Source organism: Hemitrygon akajei, chromosome 2 (assembly GCF_048418815.1).
Source record: "Hemitrygon akajei chromosome 2, sHemAka1.3, whole genome shotgun sequence".
Lineage (NCBI taxonomy): Eukaryota > Metazoa > Chordata > Chondrichthyes > Myliobatiformes > Dasyatidae > Hemitrygon > Hemitrygon akajei.
The window spans coordinates 130,065,033-130,087,312 of NC_133125.1; the positions used below are offsets into that span (position 1 = coordinate 130,065,033).

The 22,280-nt window shown below is 42.4% G+C and overlaps 1 protein-coding gene across 7 annotated transcripts in view; it reads right to left on the reverse strand.

The window, feature by feature from the left end:
- lmo7a (LIM domain 7a) overlaps positions 1-13,130 on the reverse strand; it is a 229,427-nt gene extending 216,297 nt beyond the window's left edge. For 2 of the 7 annotated variants that reach the window (XM_073027897.1, XM_073027886.1), the window contains exons 1-2: positions 12,850-13,120; positions 12,434-12,504 (exon numbers count right to left, since the gene is read on the reverse strand). In XM_073027897.1, the coding sequence (XP_072883998.1) occupies positions 12,434-12,502 (69 nt within the window). In that variant the 5' untranslated portion in view covers positions 12,503-12,504; positions 12,850-13,120. Of the gene's footprint in view, positions 1-12,433; positions 12,505-12,597; positions 12,615-12,849 lie in introns of those variants that run through there. The other 5 variants (XM_073027921.1, XM_073027910.1, XM_073027904.1 and 2 more) reach the window with 5 other exon arrangements.
- Positions 13,131-22,280: the final 9,150 nt, after the last annotated feature.

Genomic DNA, 22,280 nt, shown 5'->3' on the forward strand with positions numbered 1-22,280 from the left:
CTGGTGCATAACTTTGTGCATTGGAATGTAAAGGTTGTCATTTATTTTCTAAATCCAATTTAAATGTCTCTAAGTTTTCTGTAGCCTTCTTAACCCTTTTCCTTTCTCCCACCTCATCCCTCTTGTGTGACTTTAAGCACTTTTACTCAGATTTTGGGATCTTTGAGGTTAGTTAATGAACAATTTCTTATTGCATATTGTCTCTGTGTGGTACCATCTTGATGTTCCTGCTGTTACAGTGGAATGGCTGTGGAAATCACATACCACTGAGAAGGTTTAATGCTAAAACGTCGCACCTCAACACCATTCAACCTCGTTATATGTGCAACTAAGGTTTGCAAAACCCCAGTATGCCACTAGACCATAAGATACAGAAGCAGAATTAGGTCCACTAGCCCACTGAGTTTGCACTACCATTCAGTCATGGCTGACCTGTTTTCCTCAACCCCATTCTCCTGCCTTCTGCCCATCCCTAAACCTCCTTACCAATCAAGAACCTACCAATCTTAAATACACCCGAGGAGTCAGCCTCCACAACTGACAACAGATTCCACTGTGGCTCTTGCTAATGCAATTCCTATTCATCTCAGTTGTAAAAGGGGCATGGCTTCACCCAGAGCCTGCGCCCTTTGATGCCGGAGTTTCTTACTAACGCAAACATCTTCTCCTTGTTGATTCTATCCAACTTAATCTATAGTAAGATTCCCACTTGTTCATCCGAGTTCCTTCAAAAGCCGTCCCAAAGCCATCAAGTGCTCCTCCTACATGAAGCCTTCCATCCCCAGGATCATTCTTCCTTGTGAACCTCCTGTGGACCCTCTCCACAGATAACATGCCTTTTCTTTGATCAGAACCCAAAACTGCTCACAATATTCCTAAAGTACTCTGACTACCACCTCAAGCCTCAAAAGTCCCGATGAAAGGTCTTGGCCTGAAACATCAAATGTTTATTCATTTCTATGGATGCTGCCTGGCCTGCTGAGTTCTTCTAGCAATTTGTGTTTGTTACTCAGAGATACATCCTTCCTTTTCTATTCAATCTGCTCAGAATGAATGCTAGCATTGCATTTGCCTTCTTTACTACCAACTCAACATACAAGTTAACCTCAAGGGAATCCTGAACTAAGACTTCCATGCCCCTTTGCATCCCAGATTTGTAATTTCCATCCCCACTTAGAAAAATAGTCCACACCTTTATTCTTCCTACAGAAGTGCACAATCCCAAATTTCCCTACAACCTCTAACATTAACCTGCCTAAGTCCTGCAGATTCCCTGCCTCCAAAGCACTGTCTCTCCAGCCAACATGGCATCATCTTCAAACTTGGTCACAATGGCATCAGTTCCTTTATTCAGGACATTAATGTATACAGTATAGTGATATGCAGTGTTCCCAACACTGACCCCTGTAGAATTCCACTTGTACCAGCAGCCATCCTGAAAAGGACCACTTTGTCCCCCCCCCTTGTCTTCTGCCCAGTCAGCCAATCTTAGCCTTATGAATACTGTATTCAAATATACACAAATTTAACACCTTCTGAGATACGGCATCTGACTACAATGACTCTTTTTGCTACCACCATCGGACAGGAGATACAGTAGCCTTAGGTCCCACACCATCAGGTTTAGGAACAGTTATTACCCTACAACCATCAGACTCCTGATAACTTCACTTACCACTTCTCCGAATTGAGTCTATGACCTGCACACTCACTTTCATGGACTCCTTACAACTCGTTCTTAGTATTATTTTTTTTTGCTGACTGTCTTTTGCATATTGGTTTGTCAGTCTATGTATATTTTTTGTAATTTCTATTGCATTTTGTGCAAATGCCTGAATGAAAGTGAACCTCAAGGTACATACATAATGTGATATTAAATCTGTATTAAAGTTTTTAAAACTTTGATTACTCATTCTTTAAAAAGATGAAGTATTAACTCTGTACCCATTTACAGGTTCTCCCCAGTGTACGAATACCTGAATTACAGATAGCCTATACCCACAAGCAATTGGATGCATTTGCTTGGGTTATGAACAGTTCACCAGAACAGGATGCTGCCATAACTTGGAGAGGGTTTGCAAAAGGAGGGGCAAGCCTCTCCTTTTGTTGTTATATTTATGAACTGCTTACTGCCTTCCCTCAGTGCATCTGGTCTTTCAATCATTCTTACTTTCTAAAGTCCTTCCCTTTAATTATTTCTTTACCATTCTACTTAGAACCTGTTTACTTCTAAATGTTGACAACTTAAAGAGAAGGTCTTCTACTTCAAGGGGCAACTATATGTCTCTTTTCCCAGGTACTACCCAAACCACTGATGACTTCCAATGTTACTCTGCTCTTTCAGCCATAACAGCACTGTTCGACACGAAACCAGTTAATATCAGTGGTGGTAGGAACATAGCTGCTGGCCTCAATACTTCAGGTTAAACCAGGTGAAACTGGTCAACATTTTTGCCCCACAACTTTACTCTGAACTCAGTGAGCTACAGACTTAGAAGTGTGCTGTGAATAAGCTCAACTGAGACATCACATGAATTAGCTCTTTGTCCCTGTGGAAAATTGGAAGCGAGTTCGGTATCCTGCTGCGTGCCAGCCAAGGGTAATTGGTAACACTCACATGCCAGTCAGAACTGGCAATGGACTTACAACCAGGACAAAAATCTAGGCAGATGTTCTTGTGCTGTGCTGTCAGGGCTACCACCTTTTGAACAATGTTAAACTGCGGCCTCATCTACTCTAAAATGTTTATAGAAACAGCTTGCTTCACTCTTGTCCAAGAAGTCAAGATGTTCAGTCCAGTATCATCAATGCCATTAGGCTTTACAATTCTACCGCCAGGACTTAAGAACTTTTTAAAAGCTATTATTAATGCTTTTTGAGATAGTGATTTAGATGCATATCATATTTTTTACTGAGTTAAGTATTGTATGTAATTAGTTTTGCTACAACAAGTGTATGGGACATTGGAAAAAAGTTGAATTTCCCCATGGGGATGAATAAAGTATCTATTTATCAGTGTTGCTGAAAACTAGATCAGCTGGGACTGTTACACTAATGTCTGTAAGCTTGCTCTGTGCAAATTCTTTCTTATATCAAAACAGTGATTATGCTTCAGAAAATAAGATTAGAGTCATGCAGCACATGAGAAGGCCCTTTGGCCCATCGAGTCACTGATATCAAGCACCCGGTAACACTGATTTCATTCTATACACCCCCACCTGCCAGGCTCAAGAACAGCTCCTTCCTTTCAACTATACAGTTCTTAAAATCAACCTGCACAACACGAATCACCTCAATAAATACACGCTATTCAAATTTGAAACAGAATGGATAACCAAAAGTCATACACATTTTGGCTCTATTATTCAAAACTAAAAATTTTAATCATTACCAAATTATAGCCAATATTATACAGGACAACAGGTAAATCTGTAACTACAATCTACAAATAAAAACAGAAATTAATATAAATAACAATCCAACAGATACATGGTTAGGCTACATGGTTCCTTAAGGCTGTTATACACAGCTCCACTACCTATTAAATGCTCCCAGTAGTGTACTTCTCAAACAGCTGCTGACAACCAAGGCCAGCTCCTGGCCTTAATGCGTGGCAGAGCTACTGAGCCTGGTGGAACTGCTTCTATTGACAGATGGGGCAAAGGCGGGTTATTGGCACCTTAAAATCAGTCACTCCGGGCAAATGGGGCTTGTCAGCCGTGGCTGGCAACTCAAGGATAAGGAAATCTCTGATCTCAAACCTGTCCTGCCTTGCAGCAATACCCACGCATGGGGAAGGAACCCTCACCCCCCCCCCCCCCCCCGAGGAAAAGTCCGGAGCTTGGGTCCCTCAGGCAATCCTATTTGCAATTAACGCTAAACGGCAAGTCCTGCGATGCCGCTGGTGTCAAACAGCATCAATCTTTGCCACTCCTTTGGATTCATCAACTGCATATAGAGGGGGAGCCTACGACATGAACAGCAGCTTGCTCTCCATGTTGCACTGCCCTGGCTTGCTTATCATGTAGGCAACTGGGATACAACATCCATGGTCAGCCTCAACCAATGGAGGGTCTCAAATAGATGCACATGGGTCTACAAATATCAGAATCTGGGGCCAAAGGGTTTCGGTCCAAAACATTGACAATACTCTTTTCTATAGAGGCTGCCTGGCCTGCTGAGTTCCTCCAGCATTGTGTGTGTGTGTGTGTGTTGCTTGGATTTCCAGCATCCACAGATTTTCTCTTGTTTACAACAAACAATCCACTCAAGAACTCGAGCTGCATGCAGGGAGCGATCAGAAAACAATAGCTCGCCATCTCCTGCTACTGGTGCTGTTTGACAGGTTTAAGTTCCTCAGCAGACTGTCACTGCTGTAGCCTTGCTACACAAGGCCTCCAGGCACCAAAATTAACAACTTTCATTGAAATAAAGACAATAATGTGACAAAAAAGCACATGTTTTATAACTCCAGAAACTAATCAAAAGGAAAAAAAAACACAGGAACCAGAATGTTTTGCCTACTTTCTCTCTCAGCAAGACACTCACATATGATGTGGTGGAGTAATAATGCATGCCATTCACCAAATTCTTAAATATAACACATAATTATGTAAACAAAGAACACTTAATCAAATATTTACAACATTACTGAAATATTAACTATAAAACATTCCTCCATGGTGGTTGTAGGAGTCAACTCGGACTGCAGAAAATGATTCTGGCAGCTGTGGACACAGTGCTTCTCTTAAAAAAAATAACTCTGCTCTCCTGAACTAATCGATGTGCCGTCTCCAGATCTCATGAGGTGCAATCTTCACTGTGCAGGGGTGTGGTCCAGTTCTGTCCTTAATCTTTCCAAGTACCCACTTTTGATCTGTAGTCCATCGCCAGCACTGCTTATCCAGGAGTGAAACATCAAACCTCTTGTTTGAGGCGCCCTCAATTTGTCTCAGCTGTTTGTCCTGCACACTCCGGAGATTGGGTTTGAGGAGATGCAAGTGTGAGGGCAAGGGATGACCCAGGAACAGGGTAGTTGCTTCACTGTGATACGCAAGGAGGAAAAGTGTGTTCTGCGGACATTGCTCAGTGTGTTCCTTACAGACTCTGGGCAAACTTTTCTGCCATTTTGCAGCTGGGTGGCTGTTGTGATGAAAATAACTGGTTCTTTGAGGCCTGGTCACACACAGTTTTAATAATAAGGAATTTATTATTAAAGGGGAAGTCGGGTCAACACAAGCAACTACAATACACAGGAAGCGGTGTGGGGACAGGGTATGGTTACACATACAAAGAACAAGGGAAAAGCACTACAACAGCTATCCCCCTTGACCTTGGATAGCCGCGGCTCCCTTACCAGGAAAAACGATAGACCTTTCCAAGCATAAATCAATGCACTTACCTCCAATGAGGTGGTCTGTAAGAGAGACCGATCCAGGGACAAGTCTCACCTTTTATAGCATGGGGCTGGGCGAGATAATCCAATTAAGGTGACCAATAATTTAGGTGTGCATTGATTAGTTGGGAGGGACCAAATGTTGATTGGCATGTGGTGTGTCCTCCGACCAGCCAGGTGGCAGTGTGTCTGTCACGTGGCCGGTATCTCTGGATACAGTGGTACAGTGCAAATGTAAAACATCTGACTTTATTCATTTTCAGGAATGACTAAAACTGCTCCACAAGAATCAACTAGTCCATTGTCACTGACCAAGTATTCTGGAACACCAGTCCTTGAGAAGAAGCTTCTCAACTAGTCCAATCAAGATGGGGCCAGCGAACAACAATTCCATGGGTGTGATCTTCCAGACAGTAAAACTTTCCAATTATTTCACTCTTTCTATGCCCTCTGCTTGCTCTTTATGTCTTGTTTGTGTTACAGAAACTGTTGAAGCCAGTCACGTACAGTTTGAATCTCAATCGAAGAATCTAGCACTCTCTGCGTCGTACTGAAAAGGTCCAAGAACACAAGCTGACTCGTGGAAAAGACCAGAGCTGAGGCGTGGGATCATGAATGACTCCATCTCAAAGGGGCGAGGAAGACTGAAGCATTCAGATAGATGAATGTGGAGGGTGACAGTCGGCAGACGAATCAGCACATTCTGCCCCAGGTGGGAGGTGTTCGGCCCAGAGGTCACTCTTTACTGAAGGACCGAGCTCATCCGACTGCTCTCCTCATATACAGCGAAAGGCTGTTACCCCATAATCTGAGATTTATGTGATTAATGGACTGCACTTTATATTGGTTTCCTTCAGTTTTTTTGGTGCTTTCTTTCATGGGTTCGACTGGCAGGTGGGTGATCTGTTAATCTTTTGTGTGTGTGAGGTTAGGGATTTGGTGCAACTTTTCCTGTCCTTTTCTGCGAGTGAGGGGGCGTCAGGGCGTTATGTATAGATGATCAGTTTTGTGGCTGCTTTTGCTGCAGGCAAGGAAGGGACGGGGGGGGGGGGGAGAATGAGTTTTGCTTTTTTCTTTTTCCATGCTGGCAAGTTGGGGGGGGGGGGGTAGGAAATTGACAATACTTGGAGAATTTCTTCAATTCATCCACATAAGCTGAAATGGACTCCCTTCCTTTTGATTCTGCTTACAAAGCCTGAAATGTTCAGCATTCAAAGCTTTTTGTTCTAAATGCTCCTGCATTACATTCACGGTATCAGCAAAGCTCATTTCAGCTGGTTTGGTTGGAACAGTTGAACTTTAAGTAAACCAAATGCTTTTCCACCCATTGCACTCAGCAATAATGGCACTTGGTTTTCCACTGGCTATTTTATTTGCTTCAAAATGCTGTTCCATTTGTTCAGTATACATCATCCAGTTATCTACACTGCAATCGTACTTGTTTATCTTTCCAATGTAGCCAGACATTTGCTTTTTTTATTAAAATTATTTATCATTCAGTACTCACTGCTTCTGAACCTGTGGCCTTAATCATTGCTTTTTAAATTTCATCCATATTTTGCTTTTTTAAAAAAATCTCAAACATCTCTCTTCCCTCCAAAGAAAAATGAGCAGCACTCCAATGGGTAGGCTGTCACCTCAGGTTCATTTTAAAGTTTCTGGTTGCCACTGTTAAGTTTTGTAATTCCGCAAGCTAATTGAAAGGAAAACACAGGAGCCAGGATGTTTTGTCTACTTAAGTTTCTTTTTCTTTCACGTACATTCACGTTCTTCTTAGACACAGGACAATGAGTTTGGTAAACGAATGCTCAAATGTATTTAAATATTACTCAAGCATTACTGAAATATTAAATACACTAAAAAACTCATCAAAAGATACCTCATAGGAGCATTCCAAGGGAAAGTACTGACAAGCACAAAATGAGATATTCTAGTGAAATAGGAACGGTTGCTTTGTTAAAGAGATACAGTCAGTTGAAGGAATAAGTGCATTAAAGGACGAAGGGGAGCTGAAGAGGCAGAAGGACCAAGAAAAAAAAAGGGAGACATGGCAGCCAATGGTGGAGTAACTAAACTCAGCCTAGTTTTCATCTCCGCATGACAGGGAAAAGGCCTAGTCAGCTTTTTGAGTCTCTGCTGACTCTCAAAGTAACATCAGTTAAATTCCTCTACTTGTTCCACGCAACTCAAAAAATTACATGCATGCTCATTATCATTCCAACTACCCAACCTAGTCTATTGAGTTGATTGAGTTATCAACCGTCTATTGAGGTGATTAAGTTATCAATTAATCAAGTAATTGATCAGTCAGTGCTGATTGAAAATAACATCTCTTCATTGACATTTAACACAAGTGCAACTTGAGGATATGTGCTTAGCCTCGACTTTACTCTCTCTACGTCCAAGACTGTGCGACTAGCTCAAACCTTGTCTTTAATATGCCAATGACAATGTCTTTTGTAGGCAAAATCTCAGATGGTGACAAGGAGGCATACAGGTGTGAGACAGATCAGCTGATTGAGTGACGTCACAGCAACAGCCTTGCACTCAATGTCAGTATGACCAAGGAATGGATCATGGACTTCAAGAGTGGGAAGTGAAGGGAACACACACCAGTCCTCATCAAGGGATCAGCAGTGGAAACAGCAGTTTCAACTTCCTGGGTTTTGACATCTCCAAAGATCTAACCTGGTCCAAAATACTGATGCAATTACAAAGCAGCTATATTTCATTGGAAGTTTGAGGAGATTTGCCATGTCACCAAAAGAACAGCAAATTTCCACAAATGTTCTGTGGAGAGCATTTTAATTCACTGGCTGATATGGAGGACCACTGCACAGTATTGGAAAGCACTGCAGGGATTGTAAATCCCCAACATTCAGCTCATCCCCAAACAGTAATACTTCAAAAAAAATGCGACATCCATCAATAAGTGCTCCCATCACTCAAGATGTGCCCTCTTCTCATTGCTACCGTCAAGGAGGTGGCACAGCAGCCTGTAGTTAAACTAAATGTTTCAGGAACAGCTTATTTTCCTCCTCCATCAGATTTCTGAACAGATGAAGAACCAACCCACAAACACTAACTCAATATTTTGGCTTTTTTTTTTGCACTTCAGTTTAATTTATATAATCAATTTGAATTAATATAATTTCATAACTTCTAGATCTTTTATCTATTGCACTGTACAGCTGCCACAGAACAACAATTTCACAACATGTGCCAGTGATATTAAACCTGATTCTGACCCAGCACTTTGGACTACAGGAGAAAGCCGGAGAGCCTGATTGAAGGTGTGTCAATGCCACACAGACAGCAGTGCAGGTCAGGATCAAAACGGATTCACTGGAGCTGTGCATCAGCAGCAGCTCATCAATGCACTTCCTTTTACATCCAGTGAACAGGTAAGAGTTTAGCCATCTTAGAAACTGAGGCTTCAAGCAAGACACCAAGGCTACAGGTCATCCCTGTGTTAAGAATATCTGACTTATGGACAAACCTTCATACCAACAAATTCTGAAAAATATTAAATTCTAAAACCCTGACAGGTATAATATTCATTCCTATGAAAAGCAGAAAATCCCAATTTAGGAATCTTCTTATTAGGCTTGGGTATTGCTGATGCCATTCATTGCAAGCAAGTGGGAAGTAAAGTCACATCAAGTGACTTTCTTCTTAAAAAAAAAGTATTTTCTGACTTATGGACAAAACTGATTTACAGGCATCTGTAAAAATTGATTTGATCATCACCACCATCAAAAAGGAATTGATGAAAGTAGATATTGCAGAACTGAATCACAGACTGCACTGGAAGTCAGAATCAAGATCTTTAAGAGCAAATTTTCAGTTATGGGGCTGGAAGAGATTACAAACAGAGGAGCAAGGTTATCCTAATATAGAGTACTGTGCATAATTCTTAGATACATATACATATTAGATTGATAGGGCACTTTTGATCAATACTGTATTTGTCAACATGAAGCAGACAGCAAGTTGGCTGAAAGGTCTTGGCCAGAAATGTCAACTGTACCCTTCCATACATGCTGTCTGGCCTGCTGAGTTCCTCCAGCATTTTGTGTGTTACTTGGATTTCCAGCATCAGATTTTCTCGTTTGTAAATCTGCCAGGAACAGAGGTTGTTGGGAATGGCTAGGGTGGAGTGCCATGGGAGAGGTGTGGGACAGGTGGCAGAGGATTAGTGCCAGGAATGGGAGGTGGTGTGGGTGTACACACACCCAGCTCTGAGACTCCTGGAAAGGTCATTTGATTCCACAATTGGTTTATCGATCATTACAGAATATCTCTCTGGTGCTTCCCAGTCCCTCCCCTCTCCCTTCTCCCTTTCCCAACCATTATTTCCCCTCTCCCTGCTCCCTTTCCACTCAGTCCACAACAAAGATCCATATCGGAATCAAGTTTATCATCATTCACGTTTTTTGCAGCAGCACAGATATACACCCATCCAGTAGCAGGCCTGCAAGTAACTTTCCAGTATAATTTTTGGAAAAAAAACTTTCTGGTTAACAAATTTGTACCAAAGGATTTTTTTTTAAAATAAACTTGGGACAACACAGATACATAACTAGTTTACAGAGCCAGAGATCAGAGTTAATCCTGCCCTCCAGTGCTATCTGTGTGGAGTTTGCAAGTTTTCCCAGCGACTGTGTGGCTTACTCTGGTTTTCTCTCATATCCCAAATACGTGTAGATTTGTTAACTTACTTGGCCACTACAAATTGCTCCTTTATTCGGCTGGTGGAAGAATACGGGAGAACAGATTTAAAGGAAAAATGTCAATGCCACAGAGAAGGGAAACAGGCCCTTTGGCCTAACTCATCCATGCCAAGCTGAGCTAGACTCTTCCTATTCATGTACCTATCTACATGCTAATTAAACAGTACAACTGTACTAATTTCTGCAGGTTCCTCTGGCAGCATGCCCCATAATACCCAATGCCCTGTGTGAAGAATTTGCCCCACAGGTCCTTATTAAATCTTATCCCTCTTATCATAAACATAACATATGCCCTCTAGTTTTAGACTCAAAAGTTGGGGGGGGGGGGGGGGAGGGAAGAGATGGAATTGCTCTATAATTATCAGTAGCCGATGATCCAAAAGTCCTCTTACTCTGCCATAAATAAATACGCAGATTATCTGCTCTTAGTGGAAGGCTGTTGTGCAGTTTGGCTCCCACAATTCCTACACTTGATTCAGAAATAAAGAGTACTCTGCAACTCCTGGAAACTGTTGAGAAACACTCTCAAAAGGATGCACACAGAAAGGGTGGCACAGCAGCACAAGTGAAGTTACTGTCTCGCCGCGTGAGAGACAAGCCTCAATCCTGACCTCAAACTGTCTGTGTGGAGTTTGCATGCTTTCCCTGTGACCACATTGGGCTTCCAACCACGCCAAAGATGAGCTGGTAGGTAGTTTAATTAGGCACTGTAAGTTGCCTCGTGTGTAGGTGAGGCGAGGAGCAGAACAAAGTTGTTCAGCCCATTGAGTCTGCTCTGCCACTCCAACATGGCTGATTTATTATCTCTCTCGACCTCATTTTCCTGTCTTCTCCCCATAACCTTTGATGCTTTCACTAATTAAGCTGCCTACAAACAAGAGAACATCTGCAGATGCTGGAAATCCACAGCGACACATACAAAATGCTGGAGGAACTCAGCAGGCCAGGCGGCATCTATGGAACAGAGTACAGTTGGCATTTTCGGCTGAGACCCTTCACCTGGTCCGGATGAAGGGTCTCAAGCAGATATATCAACCGTTTACTCCTTTCCAAGAAGTTATCAACCTCTGCTTTACATATACCCAGTGACTTGGCCTCACAACCATTTGTGGCAAAGGCTTCCACAGACTGACCACCTTTGGCGAACGAATGGTAGAATCTTTGGGATATTGGTGAAAGCGTGGGGAGAGTAAATGGGACTAATACAAAAATCAGTAAATGATAGTATAGACTTGTGGGCCGAAGGGCGTGTTGTCATGTTCAATGGCTATTATTACAGGTGCCCCCTGCATAAACAAAATTACCACTTTGGTCCGATTCCCGAAACTCAATTCGATAGGAGAGGCCCAAAACTATGAATCAAGTGCTATCGAGATTCCACTCCCTTTGGTTTTCGAAAAGACAGTCACTTTATGACTTGCCAAGGAATTAAAAAGTCTCAAAGATAGTGAGCTGGGAGACCATGAGATAAATTACTTAGGTGAGTCAGCTTGTTACATTTAACAATGAGTATCACGTTAGAAGAGATAGTTGCAATTACATTAAAAACAGAAAGGAGTCGGCTGGTCGGTGAGGCAGGGCTGTTACAGCAGAATGAACAACTTAATCATTTGCACTTAAACAGGTTAAGTCAGGTGACTGGGTGGCGGCATGTGTGATTTCCATACAAAACTGTGCATTTGGGCAATGACCCCAAAACCTCCTTTTCAAGTGACCTCGGTTACCTGAAATAATAACATTTTGAAAGCTTCCTTTAATTACGCGTTTCTCAGACCTGTAGCCCAAACAAGCAGATGTTGCCATTTCCCAATCCGCCCCACTGATCTCTCTCCAATTCCCAAAGTATTAACTTCACAGTAAACTTGACATCGAAACCCGCGGAACAAAAAGGGATAAGAGGCTGCTTCCAAAGACAAACACGTAGTTTACTCCTAAACCTTGCCTATTAGACGCACTAAAAGCGCATACCTTAAGAGTAATTAATGCGTCCTTGGGGAAAATTGCAGTCTAATCAGTCAATGAGTGAAATCAATAGCCAACAGTCTTTTTCACTCAACGGTCACTGAACTCTTAGAAGTAATTTCCAAAACTGAACTATGCGTTCACGTGTAAATGATTTAGCAGAAGCGCTCGCCCACAGAAAATTCAGCATCACTTTAGACACTGTTGGAAAACTTGACTAAGTTTCTCAATTCACTTAACATAGACTTTGAAGTTTTCACTGAACTTCCCGGATATGATATTTTCTGTATGAAAATATACTGAACTCCAAAACATAATAAGTAAGTTTTAAAAGTTTACTCACCTCCACCCAGCGTTGACCTTCTGCAAACGCCGACGCATGATTAGAATCCGACTGTTCCTTCCTCTCCATTTCTGGGTACGGAGTATAGAGATATATATTTTTAGGGGGTATTTATTCAGCAACACCTTTCCCCAACCCACGTTAGAAGAGATAGTTGCAATTACATTAAAAACAGAAAGGAGTCGGCTGGTCGGTGAAGCGAACCTTGCAAAAGGGACGGTAAGAAGCCACCGCTGATCTTACTAGGATGCGCAGTCTTTTCGCTCCTCCCTCTCCTCACTGTCTTTAAGAGATCCCACCGAATTCAAGTCCCCTACAAACCCCGGCCGGCGGCGCCTCGCCAGCTAAATTCTCCCCTCAAAAAAGACTGCAACATTACAGAGACACGAGCGACTTAATGGTCCGAAGGATCGTACCTGCTCCTATCACTTGTTGCACTGTAGTGCTGACTTCCCAGCCTGTCTCGGCTGCCGGCTGCTGCTTGCTGGTGCGAACTATCTTCAGAGTTTCTTACTCCCTTTAGCTGGTGCTCGCCTCCGCTTCCTGATGACCTTACCTGAGTATCTGAGCAGAGCCACTGGCGAGGCTCCTTCGGTTCTTGCAGCCTGTTAGTCAGAGCTCCAACCCTCTCCCGCCCCAGTCCGACAACAAGAAACGCCTCTCACCCAGACCAGGACGGAGGAGATTTGTGCCACCCCCAACATTAGTGTGACTACAGAGTTCACGTTGAAAGCGGAAACGCAGCTAAACTTAAAGATTCAGTAGCAAAACAAAACGCCGCAGGCGGAACTTTGTTTTCTGTTGTTACAGCAGAATGAACAACTTAATCATTTGCACTTAAACAGGTTAAGTCAGGTGACTGGGTGGCGGCATGTGTGATTTCCATACAAAACTGTGCATTTGGGCAATGACCCCAAATCCAAATAGGTGTTTATTATCAATTTCTTTACCTCTGCCCCTGGTATTTTGCAAATGGCATCATAAATGCCTATAGCCCATCCTTCATCAGAGGTCCCCACAATCTGGGCTATGTCATCTCCTTGCGGTTCCCAGCTGGCAGGAGGTACAGAAGCCTGACAACCCACAGCTCCATGCTCAAGAACAGTGTTTCCTGTCAGCTCTGGAGCCAACCTGATCAATATAGCAACACACTGATCATTTTGCACCACAATTAATTTTATTTTGTTCCAATTGTGTTCTTTCCTGTATAATTTGTGTTGATGTTTTTTGCTGAATGTTGTGTCTCCGGTGCCGTGTGCCTGTAATGTTGCTGCAACTAAGTATTTCATTGCACCTGTGGCATTCAATTCTGGTGACTGCGGCCTGTACCAGAAAGCCAGATATGATTGGCGGAGGGCTATTTCACAGGTGAAGAGATAATTTTGAACAAGGTTGGAGGCAACATCGGATGTGCGGCAACTCTGGCAGGGTTTGCAAGACATTACTTTCTACAAAGCGAAACCCAATAGCATGAATGGCAGCAATGCTTCACTACCAGATGAACTCTATGCCCACTTTGAAAAGGAGAACACAACTACAGCTGTGAAGATCCCGGCTGCACCTGATGACGCTGTGATCTCTGTCTCAGAGGCCGATGTTAGACTGTCTTTAAAAAGACTGAACCCTTACAAGGTGGAAGGTCCTGATGGAGTACCTGGTAAGGCTCTGAAAACCTGTGCCAATCAACTGGTGGGAGTATTCAAGGACATTTTCAACCTCTCTCTGCTACAGGCAGAAGTTCCCACTTGCTTCAAAAAGGCAACAATTATACCAGTGCCTAAGAAGAATAATGTGATCTGCCTTAATGACTATCGCCCGATAGCACTCACATCAACGGTGATGAAATGCTTTGAGAGGTTGGTCATGACTAGACTGAACTCCTACCTCAGCAAGGACCTGGACCCATTGCAATTTGCCTATCGCCACAATATGTCAATGGTAGATGCAATCTCAATGGCTCTTCACACAGCTTTAGACCACCTGGACAACACAAACACCTATGCCAGGATGCTGTTCATCAACTATAGCTCAGCATTTAATACCATCCTTCCCACAATCCTGATTGAGAAATGGCAGAACCTGGGCCTCTGTACCTCCCCCTGCAATTGGATCCTCGACTTCCTAACTGGAAGATTGGTGATAACTTATCTTCCTCATTGACGATCAACACTGGTGCACCTCAGGGGTGTATGCTTAGCCCACTGCTCTACTCTGTATATGCCCATGACTGTGTGACTAGGCATAGCTCAAATACCATCTATAAATTTGCTGACGATACAACCATTGTTGGTAGAATCTCAGGTGGTGACGAGAGGGCATACAGGAGTGAGATATGCCAGCTAGCGGAGTGGTGTCGCAGCAACAACCTGGCAGTCAGCGTCAGTAAGACAAAAGAGCTGATTGTGGACTTCCGGAAGGGTGAGACGAAGGAACACATACCAATCCTCAGAAGGATCAGAAGTGGAGAGTGAGCAGTTTCAAGTTCCTGGGTATCAAGATCTCTGAGAATTTAACCTGGTCCCAACATACCAATGCAGTTATAAAGAAGGCAAGACAGCGGCTATACTTTATTAGGAGTTTGAACAGATTTGGTATGTCAACAAATACACTCAAAAACTTCTATAGATGTACCGCGGAAGCTTTCTGGCAGGCTGCATCACTGTCTGGTATGGGGAGTGGGGGGCTACTGCACAGGACCGAAAGAAGCTGTAGGGAGTTGTAAATTTAGTCACCTCTGTATTTTGTACTAGCCTTCTAAGTACCAGGACATCTTTAGGAAGCGGTGTCTCAGAAAGACAGCGTCCATTATTAAGGACCTCCAGCACCCAGGACATGCCCTTTTCTCTCAGGTAGGAGGTACAGAAGCTTGAAGGCACACACTCAGTGATTCAGGAACAGCTTCTTCCCCTCTGCCATCTGATTCCGAAATGGACACTGAACCCTTGGACACTACCTCACTTTTTTTTAATAAATAGTATTTCTGTTTTTTTGCACTATTTTTAATCTACTCAATATACATATACTGTATAAAGTATACTGAATAAGATTTACTTATTTATTATTATAATATTTTTTTCTTCTATATTATGTGTTGCATTGAACTGCTGCTGCTAAGTTAACAAATTTCATGTCACATGCCGGTGATAATAAACCTGATTCTGATTCTGTACATGGGACAATAAACTCGACTTTGAGTTTGGCTTGTTGCATTGGGTCTTTCATTGGATGGTTGGTTGTGCCTTAAAATTAATTTTCCAAACTTTACTCGGGCTGTTAGATAAATAAATAGTTTATTTATTTATTTTTATTTATTGAGATTCACCATGGAATCAGCCCTTTGAGCCATGCCGCCCAACAATTCCCGATTTTATCCTAGCCTAATGAAGGGGCAATTTACAATGACCAATTAACTTATTAACTGGTATGTCTTTGGTCTGTGGGAGGGAACCAGAGCACCTGGAAGAAACTCACAACATACAAACTCTCACAGTCGGCAGCAGGAATTGAACCCAGGTCACTGATGCTGTAAAGTGGTGTGCTAACCACGACAGTACTGTGCTGCCCCAGGGTACTGTCATTACCCAAGTGTGCAATGAAGTTCCTTGTTCCTTAAAGCTCACAACATAAACAGTATTTATGGTAATACAACAACAAGGACACTACTGGGGTTTGGCGGGTTTTAGTTGATTTCAACCAAATGGTCTGGGGACATTAGCCAAGTTCTAATTGTTGGAAAAGGTTTATTGTTCTGGAACTGCAGAATATGTCTTTGAACTAAAACTTGAATGTAAAAGTATATATCATTTCTGCAGTATCAGAGCATTGCTCAGATCTACAGTTCAAAAGAATTGCATCTCCACTCACTGTTAAGCTTCAGTGTGCTATAATGAACTGCACTATGCTAGACATAGGCGAGATGCAGGGGTGAAATTTTGTTGGTCCTCCATGCTCATAGGCCTCTGCTGGTGGAAATATGGAGGTTGCTGCCTTCAGACCATGACTGACAGGCTTTTAGCATGAAGCAAAGTCGTGTTTCCTACCAAGCTTTAAGTGATTTTTTTTAATGTATCTGATATTTAGACACAGTTAAGAACTTTTAACAATTGATGTAAACAATAGAATAAAAATCTGCATGTCGTTGGGCTCTTAGCTCCTATATACATCGTCCTCTGAAGTCAGTGGCATGGTTGGAGTTTATCAATGCTTCTGCAATCCATTGTCTCCACCATACAGGTGACCATAAGAAACTGTAGAGTTGTGGACACAACCAGCTTTCCATCCATAAGTTCTCACTGCCTCGACATAAACATAGACCCCACCCACCCTGAACAATTCAAGATCCAAGATTGTTTAGGCCATTTCCAGTACACAAGTCTGGATCCAATGCAGCAGTACATAAAGTGATGTTAGTTTCGTAAATATGAACAAAGTCACCGGAGAGACAATGAAGCTAGTGGATGCAGAAATGTTTTATTAAACAAAATGAGACACTCTTGGAGGAAGAGGCTTTCTCAACCCAAAATTACATGGCATTTTTATATGCTAAAGATCAAAGATAACAGCAGGACAATTCTATAGTTACAGTGTATCTACAATGCTTCCTTTGAATTACATATAGTTTCACACTTCCTCCTCCCACCCACACTCTCCAGACACCCAAAATGAATGTTAATCAGCATTGTCTGGTTTGCAATCAGCTCCAGGAGCACTATCGTTCAGGGCTGCATTTTAAATTCTGTCTGCAATCGACATTCAAATCTGAAGAATGGCTGCTGTTGAACTCAATATACCCTAACCTCAGAATATGCCCGAACACCAGGCACAGGACTATGCATACATAAGGTGACACTGACAGGAAATAATAAAGTAGTGGCTGTAGGAGGGTGTTGCAGGGGGGGTTAGAGGAAAGCACTTACCACCAAGCTCATTGTTATCACATTCTTGACCGGACATCTTGTGCAGTAGGATGAACTCTTGGCCTCACTATCAAACTCGTTATGATTTTGCAATTTATTGTTTACCTGTAATGTACTATTTTGGTAACTTTTCCACTTTATTCTGCATTGGTATTATTTTACCTTATTCTACTTCAATCCACTGTGTAATGATTTGACCCGTAAACAGTATGCAACCAAGCTTTTCGAAGTATCTTGGTACATGTGGCAGTAATGAACTGATACAAGTATCAATCATTCACCAAAATTCACCTGGAGCTGACAGAAGAGAAACGCATACTCGACTTCTTCACAAGCTGTACAGAAGCTCCAGGGAGCACCAGTCCACAAAGGCAATGCCAGCTGCTGCAGACTTCGAACTCCCCATTCAACAGATGTGGCAGCTTAGAGATGGCAGAAATGCAGTCGGCATAGAAATGAAGGGGAGAAAACAGCTGCTGGGAGACAGGTGACTAAAACTTGTCATTTGACTCAGGTAAATTGCATTTATGATTTTTAATATATCATTTTAGAAAGTAGAATTTTAGATTTTTAACATTTTGAACCATTCTCAGGCAACCTTTGACTTTTAACAAGAGATTCTGCAGAGGCTGGAAACCTTGAGCAGCATGCACAAAATGCTGGAGGAACTCAGAAATTGAAGCGCCATCTACGGGGTGACCTATAATCATTCTGACTTTTGGTCCTGCCATTCCAGTCCTGAAGAAGGGTCTAGGCCCAAGACATCAACTGTTTATACCCCACGCCCCCCCCCCCACTCCCCCCACCCATAGATCCTACCTGACTTGCTGAGTTCCTCCAGCATTGTGTGCGTGTTATTCATTTAACAATGCAGAATGCTTTGACAGCTGGCGCGACAGGGTGTGTGGGGGATGTGGAAACTAACGAGCCATCAGGGTCCTGGGGGAAGCCCTGTACAACATTACAATGGGCTTCCAAAGGATTACTGCTCCCAAGGCCATACTAAAAGCATGGTCCAGGGCAGATGGCAGTGATCTCGAGGGATGAAGTAAAAAAGTAGTAAAAATATAAAGGTAATTAAAAGCATTTGAAAAGTCAATTAGAAATAATTAAAAACATAAAGGGTGCGTGTTGCCTGCTTCCAAAGTTTGTTCCTTTCATCTCTGGGCATCCACTACCCTCCCTCTTTCTCTATTCCCACTGTCTCCAGGGAACCCCCATTCAAATGAATGGAGTGATCTTGAATTTAGTCCCCACTGGAATGCTGCAGAATCCCAGCAATATTGGCTCCTGCCAAAGTTTAAAGTAAATTTATTATTAAAGAACATATATGCCACCATCTACAACCGGGATCTTCATTTCCTTCTGGGCATGCTCAATAAATCCATACCAGAACAAGAAGCATAATAGGATCAAGGAAAGACTGCACCAACTCAGCCACTGAATCGGTGTGAAAAAGACAACAATGTGCAAATACAAACAGGGAAATAATAATAATAATAAATAAATAAACAATAAATATCGAAAACATGAGATGAGGAGTCCTTGAACTTGGTCCATAGGTTGTGGGTACAGTTTAATGATGGGCCAAGTGAAGTGGAATTAAGTTACCCCCTTTGGTTTGAGAGCCTGATGGCTGAAGGGCTGAAGGGTAGTAATTGTTCCTGAACCTGGTGGTCTGAGTCCAGAAGCTCCTGTACCTTCTTTCTGATGACAGCAGTGAGAAGAGTGCATGACCTGGTGGGGCGGGGGGGGGGGGGGGGTCCCTGTCGATGGATGCTACGTTACTGCGACAGGGCTCAATGGTAGGGAGGGCTTTACCCATGATCAACAGGGGCTTATCCATTCCTTTTTGTAGGCTTTTCCAGTAAAAGGGCATTGGTGTTTCCATACCATGCTGTGATGCAGTTCGTCAATATACTCTCCAACGCACATCTGTTGAAGTTTGTCAAAGATTTAGATGTCATGCCGAATCTTGGCAAACCTCTAAGGAAGTAGGGGCGCTGCTGTTCTTTCTTTGTAATTGCACTTACGTGCTTGGTCCGGGACAGGTTCTCCATAGTGATAACACCAAGGAATTTAAAGTTGCTAATCCTCTCCACCTCTGAGTCTCCGATGAGGACTGGCTCATGGACCTCTGGTTTCCTCCTCCTGAAGTCAGTAGCCAGCTCCCTGGCCTTGCTGATATTGAGTACGATGGTGCTCTGGCCCACGACAGTGGTGTTGTCAGCAAACTTGAATATGGCTTTGGATCTGTGCTTAGCCACACAGTCAGAAGTGTAAAGCATGTAGAACAGGGGCATAAGCACAGAACCTTGTGCTGATGTTGATTGTGGAGAGGAAGTCACCAATCTGAACTGACTGGGCTCTGCAAGTGAAGAAATCAAGGATCCAATTATACAAGGAACTATTGAGGCCAAGGTCTTGAAGCTTATTGGATAGGTTTGAGGAGATGATGGTATTGAATGCTGAGCTGTAGTCAACACACAGCATCCAGATGTACACATTTTTGCTGTTCAGATGTCTCAGGGTTGAATGAAGAGCCAACCCCATGGCATCTGCTGTGGACCCATTGCTCTGGGAGGCAAATTGATGCGGATCCAAGTCACGTCTCAGACAGGAGTTAATATGGTTCATCTCCAACCTGTCAAAACACTTCAACACTGTGGATGTAAGTGTTACTGGATGATAGTCTCTGAGGCATTTACTCTCAAGACAGGATTCAGCAACCATGGAGATGAATGCCATGCTTTTTTTCAGCCTGTAAATCTGAGGCTACTGCACACAATAGCAATTGTCTGAAATGTATCCAAATTTAATGGTTGATTAAGATCAGCAGGATCCATCCTGCTACTTAAAAGCAGATTTCATAGCCCATTTCCATTATCTTGGCCTCAGTCTTCATCTCCATGGTTCACGCGCTAATTTCAGCCAAGTACGGAAGAATGCAGATGGGAGGAAATGTCAAGAAGGAAATCTAATAAAAAGGTGTCAAAAGCCAGAAACAGACATTGGTCTCTAGTGTAATGGATATTCACCCAGTCCAGGCCCAGGGGGCCTTCTTGCCAAGCTTAGAATTCCAACACAGCAACTGACACTTCTAGAAATCAAAGAGTTGTTTTTTGAGTAAGCTAAACTTCAATATTCTTTGTTCAGCTTCTTGTTGTAAAGCGGAGCCAGTCTTCAGTTCCTAATGTAAATTGCAACCAATAACTAATCTGAAGATAAAAGAACAGTTTGCAAACACATAGCATTGTCTAAAGATCACAGACTGCTGGCCCATAGTACAGGGCTGACTGCAGTGTGAATCAATGCGGTTATGTTAACTGTCCTGCATCAAAGCAGACAATGCTGGCTAAGATAAAGTATTTAGTTCAAGGAATCCTGCAGACCAGAATGATACTATCAGTTAGCACATTAAATAGCTAATCTATCAGTAGTTGGGATATTTGTGTACTCACAGAGTCATTTTCCATGGCATTAATTGTGGTTGTTTGGGAATTCTGTTGTCAGAAGCATTTAGACCATCTGTGTGAAGTCACCCAAGTGGCAAAAGAAAAGCCAGTATAAATGTTAGAGAGCAGTTAGGCTTGTTAGGAATGGTCAAGGAGTGGTAAGAAACATGACAGAAACACGGAGTGAACTAGAATCCAAACCTCTGCCTTCAATTTCTGTGATGGGGAGCTCATTAATCTGCAACTTGTTGGTATGCCATTTTAGCTTATCGGGATCATACATGTGTTTTGGAAATCCTTTGTATTTTATTCAACATTTGTAATTTTGAAATCATTTATAATACGGAAAACCTCTGAGTGTTAAATGTTTTTAAGAATTTTATCTTGATTTAAATGTGTATTACTAAAAATAAATGAACTGTGTTTAAACTACTTTGGTAGCTGGACATACGTCCTCTTTGGTGAGTTGGGGGAACCCACCATTCATATAGTGGGTATTAGCAGCTAATCTCACCATGAAGGATAAACAGGGAAGTAATCTAGTTTTGAAGACTAGTTAGCTACAGTATAAGCTCCTTTTAGTGATGCTACCTGTACTATTTATATCGAACAGGGCTTGAAGTCTTTGTTTTGAGGTTAGAACTTCACGGTTAACAAACCCAATTCCATCAGACTAGCACAAGTGCAGCTGTTTGCACCTCGTATGTTGTTTGATCATTTAGTTCAAATAATAGGATATTGAAATTAGTTTAGAGTAGAAATCTCTTTTCCCTGTTACACATTCAGGTCACTAATATGGTATATCTGAAGGAGACTTCCCTATGTTCAATTTTGCAAATTCCCATTCGCTCTGATATTTGAGACAGTAAGTATCTAAGATTTTTTAAAAAACACATTTATCTTTGGTGAATAGATCTGATCAGAAGCGATGTGCCTCATAATCAACCATTGCGCATCTGTTATGTGATTCTTAAGTTATAAGGCTGTTAACAAAATCCGTTACAGTCCACAGTAAGTTAAGAAACTTAAGAAAAGTTAAGAAAGTTAAGAACTTCCTCCCAGATTCTACCACTCACCTGCACACTAGGGGCTATTTACAATGGCTCCATAACCTACTGAATTGCATTGCTTTGGGAGGTGGAAGGAAACTCGGGAATCTGGAGAAATCCCACAGAGTAACAGGTAAAACATGCAAACTCCACACAGATAGCAATTAAGCTCAGGGTTGAACCCAGGACTCTGGGGCTGAGAGGCAGCGGCATGTCTAGCTGAGCTACTGTGCTTGTAAGTACAACATCCAGGGAAAACAAAACTTGCTATGGCAGTTCAATTTTTGAATCAGTCTTCTGGAAATCTTTGAAAATTAGGCAAAGATGGATAGACATTTTCAGATTTGTTTTGTTCTATAAATGTAAAGACTGTTCTTTGAACATGAACAATGTACACATCCAATGCTGCTTTTGGTTTTCTAGCAAG